This window comes from Aedes albopictus, chromosome 3, assembly GCF_035046485.1.
Source record: "Aedes albopictus strain Foshan chromosome 3, AalbF5, whole genome shotgun sequence".
In the NCBI taxonomy this organism is placed as follows: domain Eukaryota; kingdom Metazoa; phylum Arthropoda; class Insecta; order Diptera; family Culicidae; genus Aedes; species Aedes albopictus.
In genome coordinates, this window is record NC_085138.1 from 354,038,243 (window position 1) to 354,053,931 (window position 15,689).

Sequence of the window (15,689 nt, forward strand, 5' to 3'; positions counted from 1 at the left end):
ACGCTTTATCGCGTGATGACCCGTTATCGGATCATGTTACAAGTCGTGATAAATTTTATTCATAACCATTAAGGCAACTTATGCACCCGTAAACCGCATTCATTATTAGAAATAATACATTCATAAGCATATCTTTAAGTAAAAGAAGTAAGAATGCTCAAAAAGTGAATGAAATCGCGAATTTATCATTTCGACTTCATGATAGCGATCGCATCGCGCTCGCACATGCCGAGCGAATCATTCTTCTCGGACCGTAGTTTGTTATGATGCTTGACGACAAAATGTTATCGCTGTTGCTAATCTGATCATGATCACTAGATTTCCAGCCTTGAACGCGACCGAGATCCCCATCGCAGCTGCCCCAAACACGCGCCATTTTTCACTTTTTATTTCCATCGGCCACACTCTACGCAGGGGCGGAAACGAAATGTACAAGCAAGCGTTAAGCTGCTAGTACACAGGGTCAAATATTTGTCCAAAAAGAAACCAATGCTCAAACATCTTGTTTGACTCGATCGAATTTTCATTAGTGTCAAACTGATGTTGTTTCTTGAGTTCTTTCCTTGTCAAATATTTGACCCTGTGTACTACTGGCCTTAGATTGGAACCCAGCAGGACATCGCAGCAGAGGCAAACCCAGAGGTTCATGGCGGTGCAGCCTCAACAAGGAAATAAAAGAAGTCGACAGAAATTTGACCTGACCACAGGTCAAGGCGATGATGGCGGGCAATCGCCCAGGATGCAGATCTTTCAATTCGGCCCTCTGCACCACGACCGTGGGTGCTCAGGACTGAATGTAAGTAAGTAGTTGAATCTAGGCTCATTTCGAAGAATTCTACGCACATCAACGGTACACTTATTCAACTGATTTTCGTTTAGTTTTATTTCATAAATGACCACGACACTGTTCTGTGCAGCCTGTCTTCTCCCCTTTCATCGTCATAAACGCTCATCGAAAAACACCGTATCTTTACATGCAGTTCTTATTTCCGTTTCGTTCACCTAATAATATGTTGTTTTTTCTTGTTTGTTTTGCTCAATGAATGTTATTCAGTAATGTAATGCCTTATGTGTGTGTTATCAGTGCTGTTAAAAATCAACTTCTTGTTCACTTTGATTAACCTACTTCTTGTTCTAAGGATTAATGTTACCTTTAGTTGCTTCGCCTTGACTTTTTGCCTGCGCGTAGTCTTCTTTCAATCATCATGATTAGTTGTCCGCCGTGAATCGTAATTTGATTTCCTTTCTATCCTACCGATTGATTTCCGTATTCATTAATTTTGCCCTTTCCTCGTCGAGTTTCCAGTCGGTGATAAGCAATTTTGTTTGGTTGTAATAAGAGTAATTGTTTTTCTTTTTTTTTGGCACGATCTACTCGTTTCATTCCATTAGCACATGCTTTACTGTTCTATATTACTGCTTTCGATAAAGTGGTTATTTTCGGGGTTTTTCATTAAAATGTGTACGTTATTGTTGCTTGGATAATAAATTCTTGCACTCTACACCGAAACGCGGGGTGTGTGTGTATGTGTGGAAGGTGTGTTTGGTTTGGATGTTGTGTGACGAATTTGTTATTCTAGTATGGGATTTGAGTTTAGCGTATGTGTATGTAACTGTTGTCTAATTTCCTGTGTAATGCATTTTAAGTGATTGTGTAAGGTAATTGTAGTTACTTATTTTGAATTACTATAAAATTGATTTTATGATTAAGATTAGTTCGTTTGTCATGACATCAGTGTGACTTCGTGGAAGAGGGTATATTACTACAAAAATTTCAAATGGGGGTAGGCATAAGGTTTTTGTTCAGTATTATTTAGTGGAGGGGCATCAGAATCTATGTTTGCTTTAGGAGGGGATCTACGGGTGGAACCTCGGAACGCTTCCTGATGTGCATGCTAACCTCTTGTGACGTCGAAGTTTAACACTTAAAATACGTTGGTTTAAAATTCGTTTCATACTTCAATAAATCACTACCAAAAATGCTGCTCGTGTTAGATATTCTTCGTGTTTATAAATTGAATTTAAGTCAGTCTACCGAAATCCGTTATACGCTTTTGTTGTTGTGTATCAAAAACATTGCTAAGAAACATCAATCAAATGCTGACTCGAAATATATGTGTGTACGAATACTTATAATTGTCCTCTAGAAATTACTCGGAAGCAGCTCATAATAATTGTATTTTTTTTTGCGGTTGAGTAGGGGTGGAATGCAAGCACTCGTACTGTTAATGCAATGTTTCAATGTTAATGAGGAAAAATATATATTATCGCAAGTTTAAACTTTTTCAAGTTTCTGTTATTTAAAGAATTAAAGAAAAAAATGCAACATGGGATGGATGTAAATTTGCAAAACTTTCACGATGCGATTGATATGCAGCTATAATTATAAAAAAAATCTTAAGGATTTTTTTTTCCAGAAATGATAAATTTCTTTGAATTTCCTTCAGGAATTTCTCCAGTATGTCCCCTGCTCAATTCTAAATAAATAGGTATATTCAACAATTCTTTAAGGATGGTAATGTGGATTTTTTCGATGTTAATGAGGAAAAATATATATTATCGCAAGTTAAAACTTTTTTGCAATTTCTCATCGTAATAGGCTGTTTAACCTTACACGCAAATCTGCCAGGAAAAGTCCCACTTTCTCACACTAAATTAACAGTGCGGTAATGATTCATTACATCACTGATTTGCGTTCCGTAATGAACCATTACAACACTGTTTTCAGTTTTGATCAACTTCTATATGCTTTCTGGACGCAAATTTGAAAAATTGTGACAACTGCACAGTATAACCTACTATGATCAGCCTTCCTTAAACATGGCTATGAACATCAGTGTGCAGTTTGATGAAAAAGTTTTGTTAAAAACTATCATCAAGTGATTATTTATGAAAATGCAAAAAACGTTGTACGCAACTCAGTGCAGAACTAGATTTTTACAGCGCTCGTCGTGATTATCCAACTCGGCAAGCCTCGTTGGATAAATGTACGACTCGTGCTGTAAAAATCTTTATTCTGCACCTTGTTGCGTAAACTACTATTTCAAGTTTCTGTTATTTAAAGAATTAAAGAAAAAAATGCAACATGGGATGGATGTAAATTTGCACAACTTTCACGATGCGATTGATATGCAGCTATAATTATAAAAAAATCTTAAGGATTTTTTTTCCAGAAATGATAAATTTCTTTGAATTTCCTTCAGGAATTTCTCCAGTATGTCCCCTATATTATTCTAAAGAGATATATCCAATTAATTCAGGATTATTTTTTGGAAATTCCTATGGAAAACCTCCTAAGAAATATTGATGAATTATTTTCATGATTTCCTTCAACTATTTCCTTAAAAAAAATCTAAAAACTCTTCAAGAAACTTCTGCAGAAATTCTTTCGAAAGTTTCCTAAACAATTCCTGCGGAATTTACTTTAAGTATTCGAAGGACATTTTCCTTCCACCTGCAATTTCTTCAAAAATGTTTTAAGTATTGTTGCTGAAATTCCCCTCACACTTTTTTGATAATTTTTACGCTAATTTTTCAGGAATTTCATATGTAATTTCTTTAGAAATTGAAACTTAGTTTTATTTATGAGTTTATTTTCAGGGATTTTCCCACAAATTTCTTAAGAAAATTATTCGAAAAACATCTTGTCTCTCCGAAAGTTCCCTCAGGTAACTTTCTCAGAAACACCAGCGACGGGGTTTTAAGTCTTTCCTCCGGAAGTTTCTTTAATAATTCCCCGGCAATTCTCTTAGGAGCTCTTCTGGAGTTTTTTAATGTCTCATTTAATTCATCCGATATTCCAAGAAATTCTTGAGAAAATTTCGTTTTTCTTTTCATGTTTTTTTACATTTCGTCCGACAATTCTTTAAGAGATTATTGCGACCATTACTTTTGAAAATTTCTTTAGAAATTTCTCCGGATTTTTTGTTTAAATATTCTTCTCTAATTTATTTAGGAATTCTTTGGTATTTTTTGTTTTTTTTTTATTGATTTCATTTAAAACTTTGTCAACGATTTCCTCATGTTTGTTCTGGAATTCCTTAGGAATTTCGAGGAGTTTCTTCAGCAGTTCGTTAAGAGGTATGCTTTCGGTAATCCTCTAGAGAGTTCCTTCGCACTTTCCTCCAGGCATTTCTCAAGACATTTATTTAAGAAATTTTTCAATAATCTCTAATACATTCGTTCGGCCATTTCTTAGGAATTGTTCTGTTTTTCTTTAGAATTTCATCCGGAATTTTAAGACAATTCTCTATAATTTTTAGACATTTTCCTACCAACTACTTTATGTGAACGAATTTCACCTGCGGGTATTTCCTGGCATGTTTTAAAGTTTCCTACAGTAACTTTTCCGGGTTTCTCTTAAGAAATTTATTCCGCAATTTATTTACAAATATCACTGGCAATGGTCCCTCTTTGTAATTCATTTACGATTCTTTGGTAATTCAATTCCTACAACAATTTGTTCAAACAAATATTTTTCGTTAAATTACTTTAAATTTTCAAGAAACTATGAGAGATATATCTTCAATAGAATTACCGAAAAGATTCCTATCAGAGGAATTTTTGAAAGATGTTATCGGAACATTTTCTTAAGATTGTATCTGCTGCCATTGAAATCGAGAGTTCCTTAATGATTCTCTCGTGGGAGTCCTAAGGGAATTTCTAAAAAAAGCCAGTAAAATTGCTTAATAAATTTCCGTAGAAATTCCATTAGGAATTTCCGGATATATTTTTGAAAAAAAAAAAAAACAAAATAATTGAGAAAAAATCCGGAGAAAATCTTGGAAAAACTACCGGAGAAACTTCGGAAGAAATTATCGATATAGGGTGACTTTGGGTACTATCGGCAGGTTTGTTCTCTTTGTCAGGAGGGGTCTCTGGCAGCCCAATTGCCCAATTGGGAAATATTCGAGGAACTTTGAGTTCATCAGGTTTCAAAAATCCTTCACGACGAAGAGAACAAAATGGCCAAACATACGAAAATGCCTCTAAATTCTGAAGAAGTTGGCAAAGAAAACTATCAAACAAATTTCCAGTGAATTTCTGAAGGAATGGTCGCAAAAATCTCTGAAGTGCTGAAGGAATATCTAAATAAGTTAACAAAAAAATCTAAAGAATATTTAAATAAGATGGATAAAAGTCAAATGGATTCCCAAAGGAATTCACCAATAAATTGCCAGAGTTAAACACGAAAAATGTATGAGGAATTAAAAAAAAAAATCATGAAGAAAATTTTGAATAATTACTAAAAATCAGTTTCTATAGAAATTGCCAAAGAAATGCCTGGAGGAATTCTGGAAGAAGAAATTTCCAGTGGAATCTGTAAAAAATCAGACAAACTAAAACGAAATCCAGAGAAGTAAGGAGCTTCATAAAAAGGTGTCGGAGAGATTCAGAACATAAGTACCAGAGAAATTATTGCATCTGCTGATGAAAAATTGTTCTGAATTTGTGAGTTCTGTTTTTTTTTCTTAGTAAAGTGATTTAAGTAATTCTTGAAGAAACTCTCGGGGAAATTCCGTAAATAGTTTGAAGCGGAAAATCGGGAAAAATGCCGGAGAATTTCCTAAACATATTGCCGGAGAAATTCCTGAAAAAATGCCGTAGGAAATTTTCACACAGATTTCTAACGGAATTTCCGAAGAATTTCCTTTATAAACTACTGATGGAGTTCCAAAAAGACAAGAACAATCTGGTGATTCACTAATTAGCCGCTAGGTAGCGCGAGTTGTCAAGTAAAGTCTTGAGCTTCTCTATTTGGGTAATTCTCGCTGAGACCGGCCCACTATTTACACCTTGTCTTCAAAAATGTTTAAGGTGCCGATTTTCTGAAAGCCCTCGCTAAAAAGTCATAAAAATGCATTTGGTTACCCAAATTGATGGACCCCCCGTTAGTTAGAGCCACAACAATTTTTGCAGACCCCTCGATTTTGGTCAAATGGTGGCTCATTTAAACCGTTATAACTCGAAAGTTTCTCAGAAAACCACCTTAAAACGAATTGTTGTTGAAAAGAGGAAAGATAGAGCTACTATTCACAATAATAAAAAGTTGGGTTGGCCATATTGATTTTGGCCGCCATCTTGGATTTTTATACCAAAACATTTTTTTTTCACCATGAGGGCAGCCAAAATTCAAAATTTTTGCATCAATTGAAAGCTGAGGCATTTATACATAACATATCAAAAAATTGGAGATGTCTTTTTTTCCTATCAAAAGTTATCTGCAGTTTTGTAAATTAAGCCACGTTTTCTCCATACATTTCCATGCGCACCGGCAACGACATGCAACAGCATCCGAGTTTACACAAAGGCATGTGCCGCAAAATTTGGCCAAATCGGAGGTTCGTTTCCGTTTTTGACTGTTTCTCAACGATGCGGGCATTGTTTTCATAACTTTCATAGTATTTTGAAAAGCTTAAACCTTCAGCTTTCCATTAGTGGACTCAGAATTTAAATTCGTGTTCGTGAACACTGCGAAATAACGCTGCATTTATGTAAACAGCCGGCACCGGGCCCAGTGCGTATAAGTGGCAGGATTTACAAAACGGCAGATAACTTTTGAAAGAAGAAAAAGACATCTCTAATTTTTTTATATGTTATGTATAAATGTCTCAGCTTTCAATTGATGCAATAATTTTGAAAATCGGTAATTGCCCTCATGGAGAAAAAAATGTTTTGGTATAAAAATCCAGTTCCGTTTTCGACAAAGTTCTTCATTAAGTCAAAAGCAAAAGAGACGAACCAGCCAAGGGCTGAAAGTCTCTTTAATAAAGACAAATCAATCAATCAATCAAAAGCAATCTGGCAATACTCATATTAGTTATCAATTTTCCTTTAGTTGGCACTTAGTAATCGAATGAAGTTTTGAATTGTCGTATCGTGGGATTCGAAGCAGGTAGGAAAGTGTCATCTTTGACATCTTTGACAAAATCCGTCATGAACAACTTTACATCAACTTGTTGGAAGCCAGGTGAAGCTTGTTGTCAAGATAAGTTGTGAACTGCTCTATCTCGAGATTCAAAGCTAATCGTAAAGTTTTATCTTCGACAAAGTTCGTCAGGGGGTCGGGATCAGTCTGGCGGAGCGTGACTTCAGTTATGTTGCTGAGTAGGACTAGTTATCAAGTATGGTGCCCAGTCCAGCCAATTGACATTGTAGTTGCAAATATGATCTTCAGAAATATATGCTTCTTTCAATATTAGGCTTTTTTAAGTTTTACCATTCAGTGATTAGTTAGCTTGGCACTCAGGGTTGGGAACACTCACTTTTAAAGATGTACACTCACTTGCCATTTTCTCAGCTCAGAAGCGTGTAATCAAGAAACGATGTATGGACGGTTTTTGCATTGTGGTTTTATCTAAAACTTTGCCGAACAGAGTAGGGGTCGCACACGCATACCAAAGTCGTGACAGAATTGTAATTTACATTCACCTCGTGGAGAGTTGCCTTCGCAGCTCCCTCACGACTTCGGTATGCGTGTGCGACCCCTACTCTGTTCGGCAAAGTTTTAGACAAAACCACAATGCAAAAGTCGTCCATACATCGTTTCTTGATTGCACGCTTTTGAGCTGAGAAAATAGCAAGTGAGTGTAACTCTTTGCAAGTGAGTGTTCCCACTGTTGTGCACTGAAACTGCTATCAGAGATTTCCGTAAATCATAGGCTGTTCTCACGAGTGTCATGATCACTTGAGTTCATCATTCATTCGGCCAATCGGCGTTCGGTCAAATTACACTTTTGGGCAAATAGCATTCGATCAAATGAAATTCGGGCATGTGGAATTCGTCTAAATGGCCCGGAACTATTGATTATCACTTTGAACTAGTGTCTGCGTTAGACAGACGCGATTTCGATATTTTAACAAAAAAAGGCCATGCTTTCTCTTCTGAAAGGGATTCCTCCATCACTATCATTTGAAATTCCTTCATGGTTTCCTTTAATAGCTTTTTTAGAATACTTTTAGGACACCTCAAGCAATATCTCTCCTTCAGAGCTTCTTTTAGGTTTCCTCGAGGGATTCCTCCAAAAAAAAAAAAAAAGACACGGACAACGTCTTCAGCTTTCGGCTGTACAGACTGTTTTAAACTTAACATTAGACAACGGACAACGGAACATGCACCAGTGGAAACGGGGAAGAAACTATTCTCACGAAAAGTTTCAACGCCCGAAGCGGGAATCGAACCCTCACCCCATAGCATGGTGCGATTATAAGCTTGGTGACCCTAATCGCACGGCTACGAGACTCCACAAAAGGGAGCGCTTAGTGTGGCCGAGCGGTTAGCGGCGTCAGTCGTTTAGGTGTCTCGTAAGCCTCGGAGTGTGGGTTCGATTCCCGCTCCAGTCGGGGAAAACTTTTCGTAAATCGGAAAATTCTCCACTGAGCCACTGGGTATTCTATGTGATGTCCGTTGATCGAGTTTGTTCAAGACTTTCCTCTGAATTTCGTACGGGAATTCATTCAAGATTTTTTTTTCAGAAATCCCTCCTCATGGAGTATCGTGCCTGGATGAACTCTAGATTTTTTTCTGAGGCATTTTTCTGGGATTCTGGTATTCCTCCAAAAGTTTTTCCAAGATTTCATTAGGAGTTGCTTCTAAGATTCATCATCATCATCTAAGATTCATTTATCATCATCAAACAATTAAAAAAAAAAGTGAAAAAAAGAGTTCCTTCTGGAATTTTCCGGAAATCCTTCTTGGGATTCCTCCAGGAGTTCTCTTTAGTATGCGAGCAGGAGTTCCTGTTGAAACTTTAATCTTGTATACTTCCAAGAGATTTTGCTCTACTTACTCTATAATCGTCAATTTCACCATGATTTCTTACTGCGTGTCCTCCAAGAGTTCCTTCTGGAAACCACACAGGATTGTATTCTAGAAATTCTCCAGAAGTTACATCTGGGAAGAAGCTCCTGAATGATTCCTGGATGGCGAAGTGGGTGGTACCGTGTATAATGTAACCGGAAGGTTGTTCCAGTGTATGGATTTTCTTGCGTATGATTGTTTGTTTATTCAGATCAACGCCCGCTGGTCCTGTCGGCCAAGTACCGGCCGAAACCCGCTACATTCATCGATCCCAAGTTTATGAACTATTTCGTCGAGGAAGAGTCTTCCTGGAAGACTCATAAAGGAATCTGGAGGAATACACAGAAGGCATCCAAGGTTAATTCCCAGAAGGAATTCCTTAAAGAATCAAAGATGACATTTCTGGAGTAACGCCAGATAGAATTCCTGAATCCTCAGATGCAATTTCTGTAGGCATCCCAGAAGGTATTCCAGGAAATAATTTTGGTCAAAAATTGAGTTTTAGTATGTACAAACGGAATATGTTTTCTTGTTTTTACACTCGCGGTATGTTGATAAAATCGGTGAATGCAGAAACGTGATAAAATCGGAGTAGCGTTTGTTATCACGGAACGTGATAACAATTGAGTATGACAAAAACGGAGCATACCTGTAGAACTTTTCAAAAGAAAGTTTGGTGTTTTCTTGGAATACGCCAAGAGAACTTAAATTAAGGAGCTTTTAAACTAACTTTTTAGTTCTTTTTTTGCATACCCTTTCATTCGCTCTCTCTTCATTGTTATCAGAGAGCGAAGAGCAAAAGAATCCAACTTTGACAGTTTGGTGCGGGAAGCCATTATTGAGTAAGTAGCGGTTGAGTAAAAACAACTGTAGCTGTAGGTACCCGCAAGCGAGCAAACGGACATCACGATCTCAAAATTGGCTTTCCGCACGCAATCTCGAAGCCGGGTTGATTGAACTTCCCTTTAGGTACTCTCGTTTCTCCGTGCACCATCCCCAATTAGGAGAAATCCTACAAGGAAAGGCATTGCGACTGTACATTCGACATATGGATGATCATGCGTCTCCATTATCCCGTTTATTATTGCGTAGAAACTTAGACGCCTCTTAAGTTTGAGACGACGAGCCCGAAATTTCAATATGTAATAGCTACACATAAGAATTTAAAAGTTTTGTCACCATATCGCAACCGGGTACTTAGCAGATAGCTACTGTTAACTTCTACGGTTTCATAGGCTACAGCTCTGCTTTCTTGCGTAACACCCCGTCTAAGCAAATGTGGTCATGCATCTCTGATTATGCTGATCTTATGGATCAGCTTGGATAATATAAAACCCAACTATAAGATACCAAGTGTTAGTCTGCATTAAATCAAAATTTCCCAATCAAATGAACAGTTAATACATTTCTTGTAATATATTTGAGAGTCAAACCATCGTTCACACCGCGAGAATGGGGAAGCTACGGTGGGCGGGTCACATTATCAGGATGTCGGTCAGCAACCCATGTTTTCAAAGTTTTGCAATGAAAAAAAAAAACATTAAAAATGGAATCAAATACTCAATAAAGGCATTAAATGATTTCAATTTAAACTATTCAACCGCTCTTAAGAAAAAAAAAATGAACTGCATCCGAGTTGTGTCACGTTCTACAAACTGATATTCGTATATACGTCGTTACGTGATCCTAATCGCATATTTAATCAACTAAATTAAGGCAATCCGTATGGGCAGAGTTTTTGTTTTACAGTTTTCAAGTTGTTTTTCTTCATTCTCTTCTTTTTCCTTGTATCGTCCAATTTACATTTGTTCTACTGTATCTTGTTCGTACTAATACACTCCCATTTCTTTTGATTTACTGCGCGATCAACATCATAGAGTTTTTTCGCCAAACTGGCAGCAAAATTTTGGAGCTCGTGTTTCGTGGGCAACAACCGCTCCCCAACAACAATAATTTGTACAACTGTGTGTTTGATTTGTTCTGTGATTTTGGGCTAAAAACAATTGAGCAAACTTGAATCGAAACTTACTTGTGGCAAAAGTTGATCTGGTAAACCATATATCAAATGTTCGACGTATCGCCACGGTTGGCACCACTGCTGCTGCTGCCGTCCAGGGAAGCATTCGCAAGGTCCGTTGAGGCCGCGGAACTAACCACCACGGTTCCGGAAGCACTACTATCTCCCATACTATGCGGGTTCTGCTGGTACTGATGGTGGATGGTGGCTAGCGTTCGGGGATCCAGTTCGAGGGTGATTTGCTTACCACTGCTGATGCTACTGCTGCTGCTTCTCCTCTGCTGGTTACTGCTACTACCATCGACATCGTCCGGGGGCAGCGGATAGCCGCCACCGCCCATCATCATGCTGCTGCAACCCTCCACGTAATTGTCATCGTCACCATCTTCGTCGTCCTGTGGCTCGCCACCCGGGATGTTGTGCACGATGCTCGGGATGGTGGCCTTCTGCTTGGCGATCAACTTTAGCAGCTCAATTGCGTCAAGAGCCTGTCGCTTTTCATGCAGGATTCTGTATGGTGTATTTATTTTTTTCGTGGGAGGAAGGAGAAAAAAGACAAAGAGAGGGGGTGGAGAAAAAGTTCGAATTTGGATGAATTCGTTAGGATGTTAGTTTACTATGCATGATGGTATTGACAGTTGCTTTATGGCATGGGGAAAACTTTTTAGTTTTCAAGCGCTTCTACGTTATAAGCAATGCAATAAAAGTTCGATCTACCGGGTACAGGAAACATACAAGTTAGTTTTTGTTATTTCAATATCTACCGGATGTCAAAACTAAATTTACTTTTTATGTCGCTCGAGGTGGGTACGTTTTATGGAACGTATATTAAGGACTGTTCATTTTATAAAGAGGACAACTTTGCAAGGCTGTAAAAAGAAAACGCGTAGTTCAAATTTGAGCAGCCTTTGTTAGTTGTTCAGTACATTACATTAGCAGATAATAACCATAATTAAATTGGGTTAAAATTATTGAACTTCATAGAAATGCGGAAAAGTGTTAGGAGTGGTCAATTTTTCGATTCCCAAAAACTAAAGATAAAAACAAAATTACTGTAAAACATCGGTGTATCGTTTTAAATTTCATAAAAGTGTTTGCCATACTGCAGCAGTATGAGTGATACATATTCTGGCAAAATATAAACCTAATCGGAGTATTAGTTGTTGAGATATTAAAGTTACAAGTTGGACTCGATTTTCAGAACAAAATTTATTTGTTGAACAAAAATGTATGTAAATATAAAATTTTGAATGTTTCCAATGGATCTAGTCGAAAGTACTAATAATGCAATTTCAGATGCAGAAAACCGCTTCTTGATAGCATTGTTGGCTCGGTTCCTGTGCTTCATGGAAGTTACCGGAGGTAAAACAGCTTCATTCTTTGCTGGTTCTTCTAAATAACGATGTAACCTTTTGCAAATACAACTTAACAATGATGGCGAAAATAAAACTTAACATGTAGTTATGTTCAAATAAGGTATATAATCACATAGGGTCAAGCCTTGCTGAAAATAAACAATAATAAGCTTCTCTAGAATCGAAAACTTGCATTTATGGAGCAAAAAGTATGCAATTTTTCACTATGGCCATCATGAAGGATTAAATTTATGATGAAGAACGTACTTTAAAGCATATTTTTCTTCAGTATCATTTAGAATGCGATTCTCTTCTGTACTTGACAAATTTTTAACTGAATCCATAGTGTTATTGCATCACTGGACTTAAATAAGTATTTTTTATCATTTTCATTGATAACAAGGCAACTCACTATATCAAGTTGTGTAATGCTTGGTGCATTATTACTGACCAACTATTACGCTCTACCTTTAGGAGAATGGTATTAGATCCCAACACATTGAAAAGTTCATGAAAAATTTATAGTTATGTATGTGGAAAGTGGTGTAAAAATTTGAGAAATTGGGATTTATTGAGCTTTAACAAACACCGCTTCAGTTCCATAACTAAGGACAATTTGTATAATGTTATATTTTTCCTACACTGTAGAATACCTATGGAAATTTATGCAAAAAACTGATAATGATTTTATTGAAAAATAAAATAGATATCACACAAATAAGGTGTCCTCTTTATAAAATGAACAGTCCTTATTCACATTGAATATTACAAATGATTCAGTTCATGAGGCGATGGGTAATTATGATTCATGGTTAATGTCGTAATTTGATTGGGGTAATGTTATGATTCGTTGATTAAAACAATACCTTATCAATTACTAATGTAAATGTGAAAAATGCACCAAAAAGCTACAACAAGGCTGATTAAACATCACTTACACATATGGGTATAGCTTCTGTTAGCCTGAGCATCTGCTCTTGTTCATGTGGTTTATAACAGTATCTGTTATCCATGTTAGAGGCGGCTGATCAACGGACTCTAAGCTCAACTGTGCACTACTATGGTCCTCCGAAAAGCTAGAGGGTTAGTGTTCGGCCTGTGAGACCGCCGTAAAACCATTGCAATGAAAAACCAGCAACGAATCGAGCCAGACGAGGACGAGCTCGATGTCCTCCAGAGGACTCCAGAGGACTGTTGGGCTACAGTAAACGCCAGCCATTAACGACGCAGCCGGGAGCACCATCGGGTACGTGGAATAGAATCGACGGAACGAATGGTTCGACGAGGAGTGCAGAGCGATTTTGGAGGAGAAGAACGCAGTGCGGACGGTAATGCTGCAGCAAGGAACCCGGCAGAACGTGGAATGATACCAGTAGACCCGTTTCCTTCGGATAAAAAAAAACACCTCCTGGAAGAAGCGGAGTTTGAGGAAATGGAACTACGGGACATTCTTAATGAGAAACATCAGAGAATACAAATCTCGCGTTTAGTATCATACAGGCGTATCTACAATGATCGATTTCTCTTCATCGATTTTCTCTTCGGATTATCCCGGGAAATACGGCCAATATTCTGATTATCTCGGGGTGTGTTTCGATGAAGGACGACTAGGACTAACATCCAAAACAACAAAAACAACCGAACATGATTTGCCGTTATTTTTTTTATTCTTAATCACTTAACCTAATTTACAGCTCTATTGTCCACTGGGGCACTACGTGAGCAATTTCAATTGACAGCTGCACATACATTTTGTACAGCACCTAGATTCTATTCTACTTTATCGAACTGGTTTGCCTTTCTGCTGCTTTCACTTTTTCTACTTTATACCTAGTAGAATGATGAGCACAAGGATGATGATGGATGGCCGTTGTTCCTTTCCAGTCCGATTGGGGGTCCATTATGAGTAGCAGTTCGCCGATGTCCAGGTATCCGGGTCCGTTTGAGCCATGGGGCTCAGAAGAGGGTCAGTGTCAGTTGCTCTCGGGGGAAATTTGATTTGCCGTTATTAACCAAAGAGAAAATCGATGAAGAGAAATCGATCATTGTAGATACGCCCGTATGATACTAAGCGCGAGAAATATGGTTGCCACAATGGGCGACTTGGACCCCTACTCACGTTTTCAAAAGCACAAATTAAAAAAAAAATCGTTCGATTTGGAAAACCTGCCTCTTTTTGCTAATGAGCAAAGCCAGGATAAACAAATGCGGCTTGATTCGATGCTTCGTTAATCAGATTTGTGCCTCTTAAGTTTGCAATGGGATTTCTTGTTGTTTCACCTTAAAGTTCTACTAGAAGCTCAACGTATCCTTCAGGATTTCATTCCGCGAACTTAAACGTGCCGGGATTAGGACGGACGTGAGGTGATTGAAAGGTTGAAGTAGCCATTCGATGAGCTCTCGAACGGTACACAGGACGCAGACGTGGTAGACCAGGGGTTCCCAACCTTTTTAAGGTGGTGACCCCCTTTAAGAATTGTCAAACAAAATTTTTAGAAAAAAATATGAATTGAATAAACGAAACCGAGCTATTTCGGTATAGTGGCGTAGCAAGAAATGAGAGAGGGATTTTCGACGATCAAAGAAAGTTTTGTTTTATTTGACACTTTCATTTCGTAAACAATGATGCCATGTATATTAGGCCGTATCAATTTTGGCAAAATTTCGAATACACAATCCCGAATAGTCACTAATGGTTGCAAATGGACCAAATAAAGCCCTGCAAAATAAAAAAATCGGTAATCTAGTCCGCAATCGACTTGAGGTTTTATATGGAAACTTTAATTTTCATGTATGAGGAAAGCACACTTTTCAAACTTTTTAAGAAAAAGGCACCTTAAAGCAACTCTAAAAATCCGCTCCCCCCTACCTGAAAATTTAGGGCATATATTAGTGAATATTTTGTTAGAAGACAACTCTTTGGTTGTACTTCAGATAAGGGCGTTATTAAATTTTGAAACAATGGACATTTTATTCGCATGATTTCTAACTTCTTTAACTGGCATCACTGCACGTTTTGCGTGTGGAAAAGGTTTTTGTTTCTTTCTAAACCATAGGGGGATAATCTGCTCAACAGACACCCTAACAGAAGGTTAGGGTAGTGTAGGTCTGAGGCCGTCTTCTACAACAAAAGTAAAAGCCAGGACTACTCTCTCCTCGTACCCATTAAACCATTCCTATGGTCGCCAAACCCTACGTCTCTCCGGAACCACCAAGAAGGTATTGCTTCAGAGAGGGGCTAGTGCACATCGCACCCTCAAGGTTAGCTGCGTAGCCTAGCAGCAACGAACATCGATGACTCGCTCTGGAGAGTCCATCACGGTAACATGCTGGCGCTTAGCCAGTTTCCCGAGTGGTCCTCGCCACTCCCTTTGTCCTCGGAAGGCGGGTAAGGTCAACCCCGCCCGCGCCCAACTGCTTTGCAGACATCAAGAACTGATGCCCACATGCAACCCGATCTGACCTGCTGAAGGCAAGGGTATCACTACCCTTCAGGCCCTATCAGCTGCACCAGAAG

The 15,689-nt window shown here is 38.1% G+C and overlaps 1 protein-coding gene across 1 annotated transcript in view; it reads right to left on the reverse strand.

Moving 5' to 3' along the window:
- Positions 1 to 865: 865 nt before the first annotated feature.
- Positions 866 to 15,689, reverse strand: part of LOC109428949 (uncharacterized) — a 49,177-nt gene continuing 34,353 nt past the window's right edge. Inside the window, exon 4 of the mRNA XM_062858127.1 lies at positions 866 to 11,327. Coding sequence (XP_062714111.1) covers positions 10,862 to 11,327 — 466 coding nt within the window. The 3' untranslated portion in view covers positions 866 to 10,861. The remainder of the gene's footprint in view (positions 11,328 to 15,689) is intronic.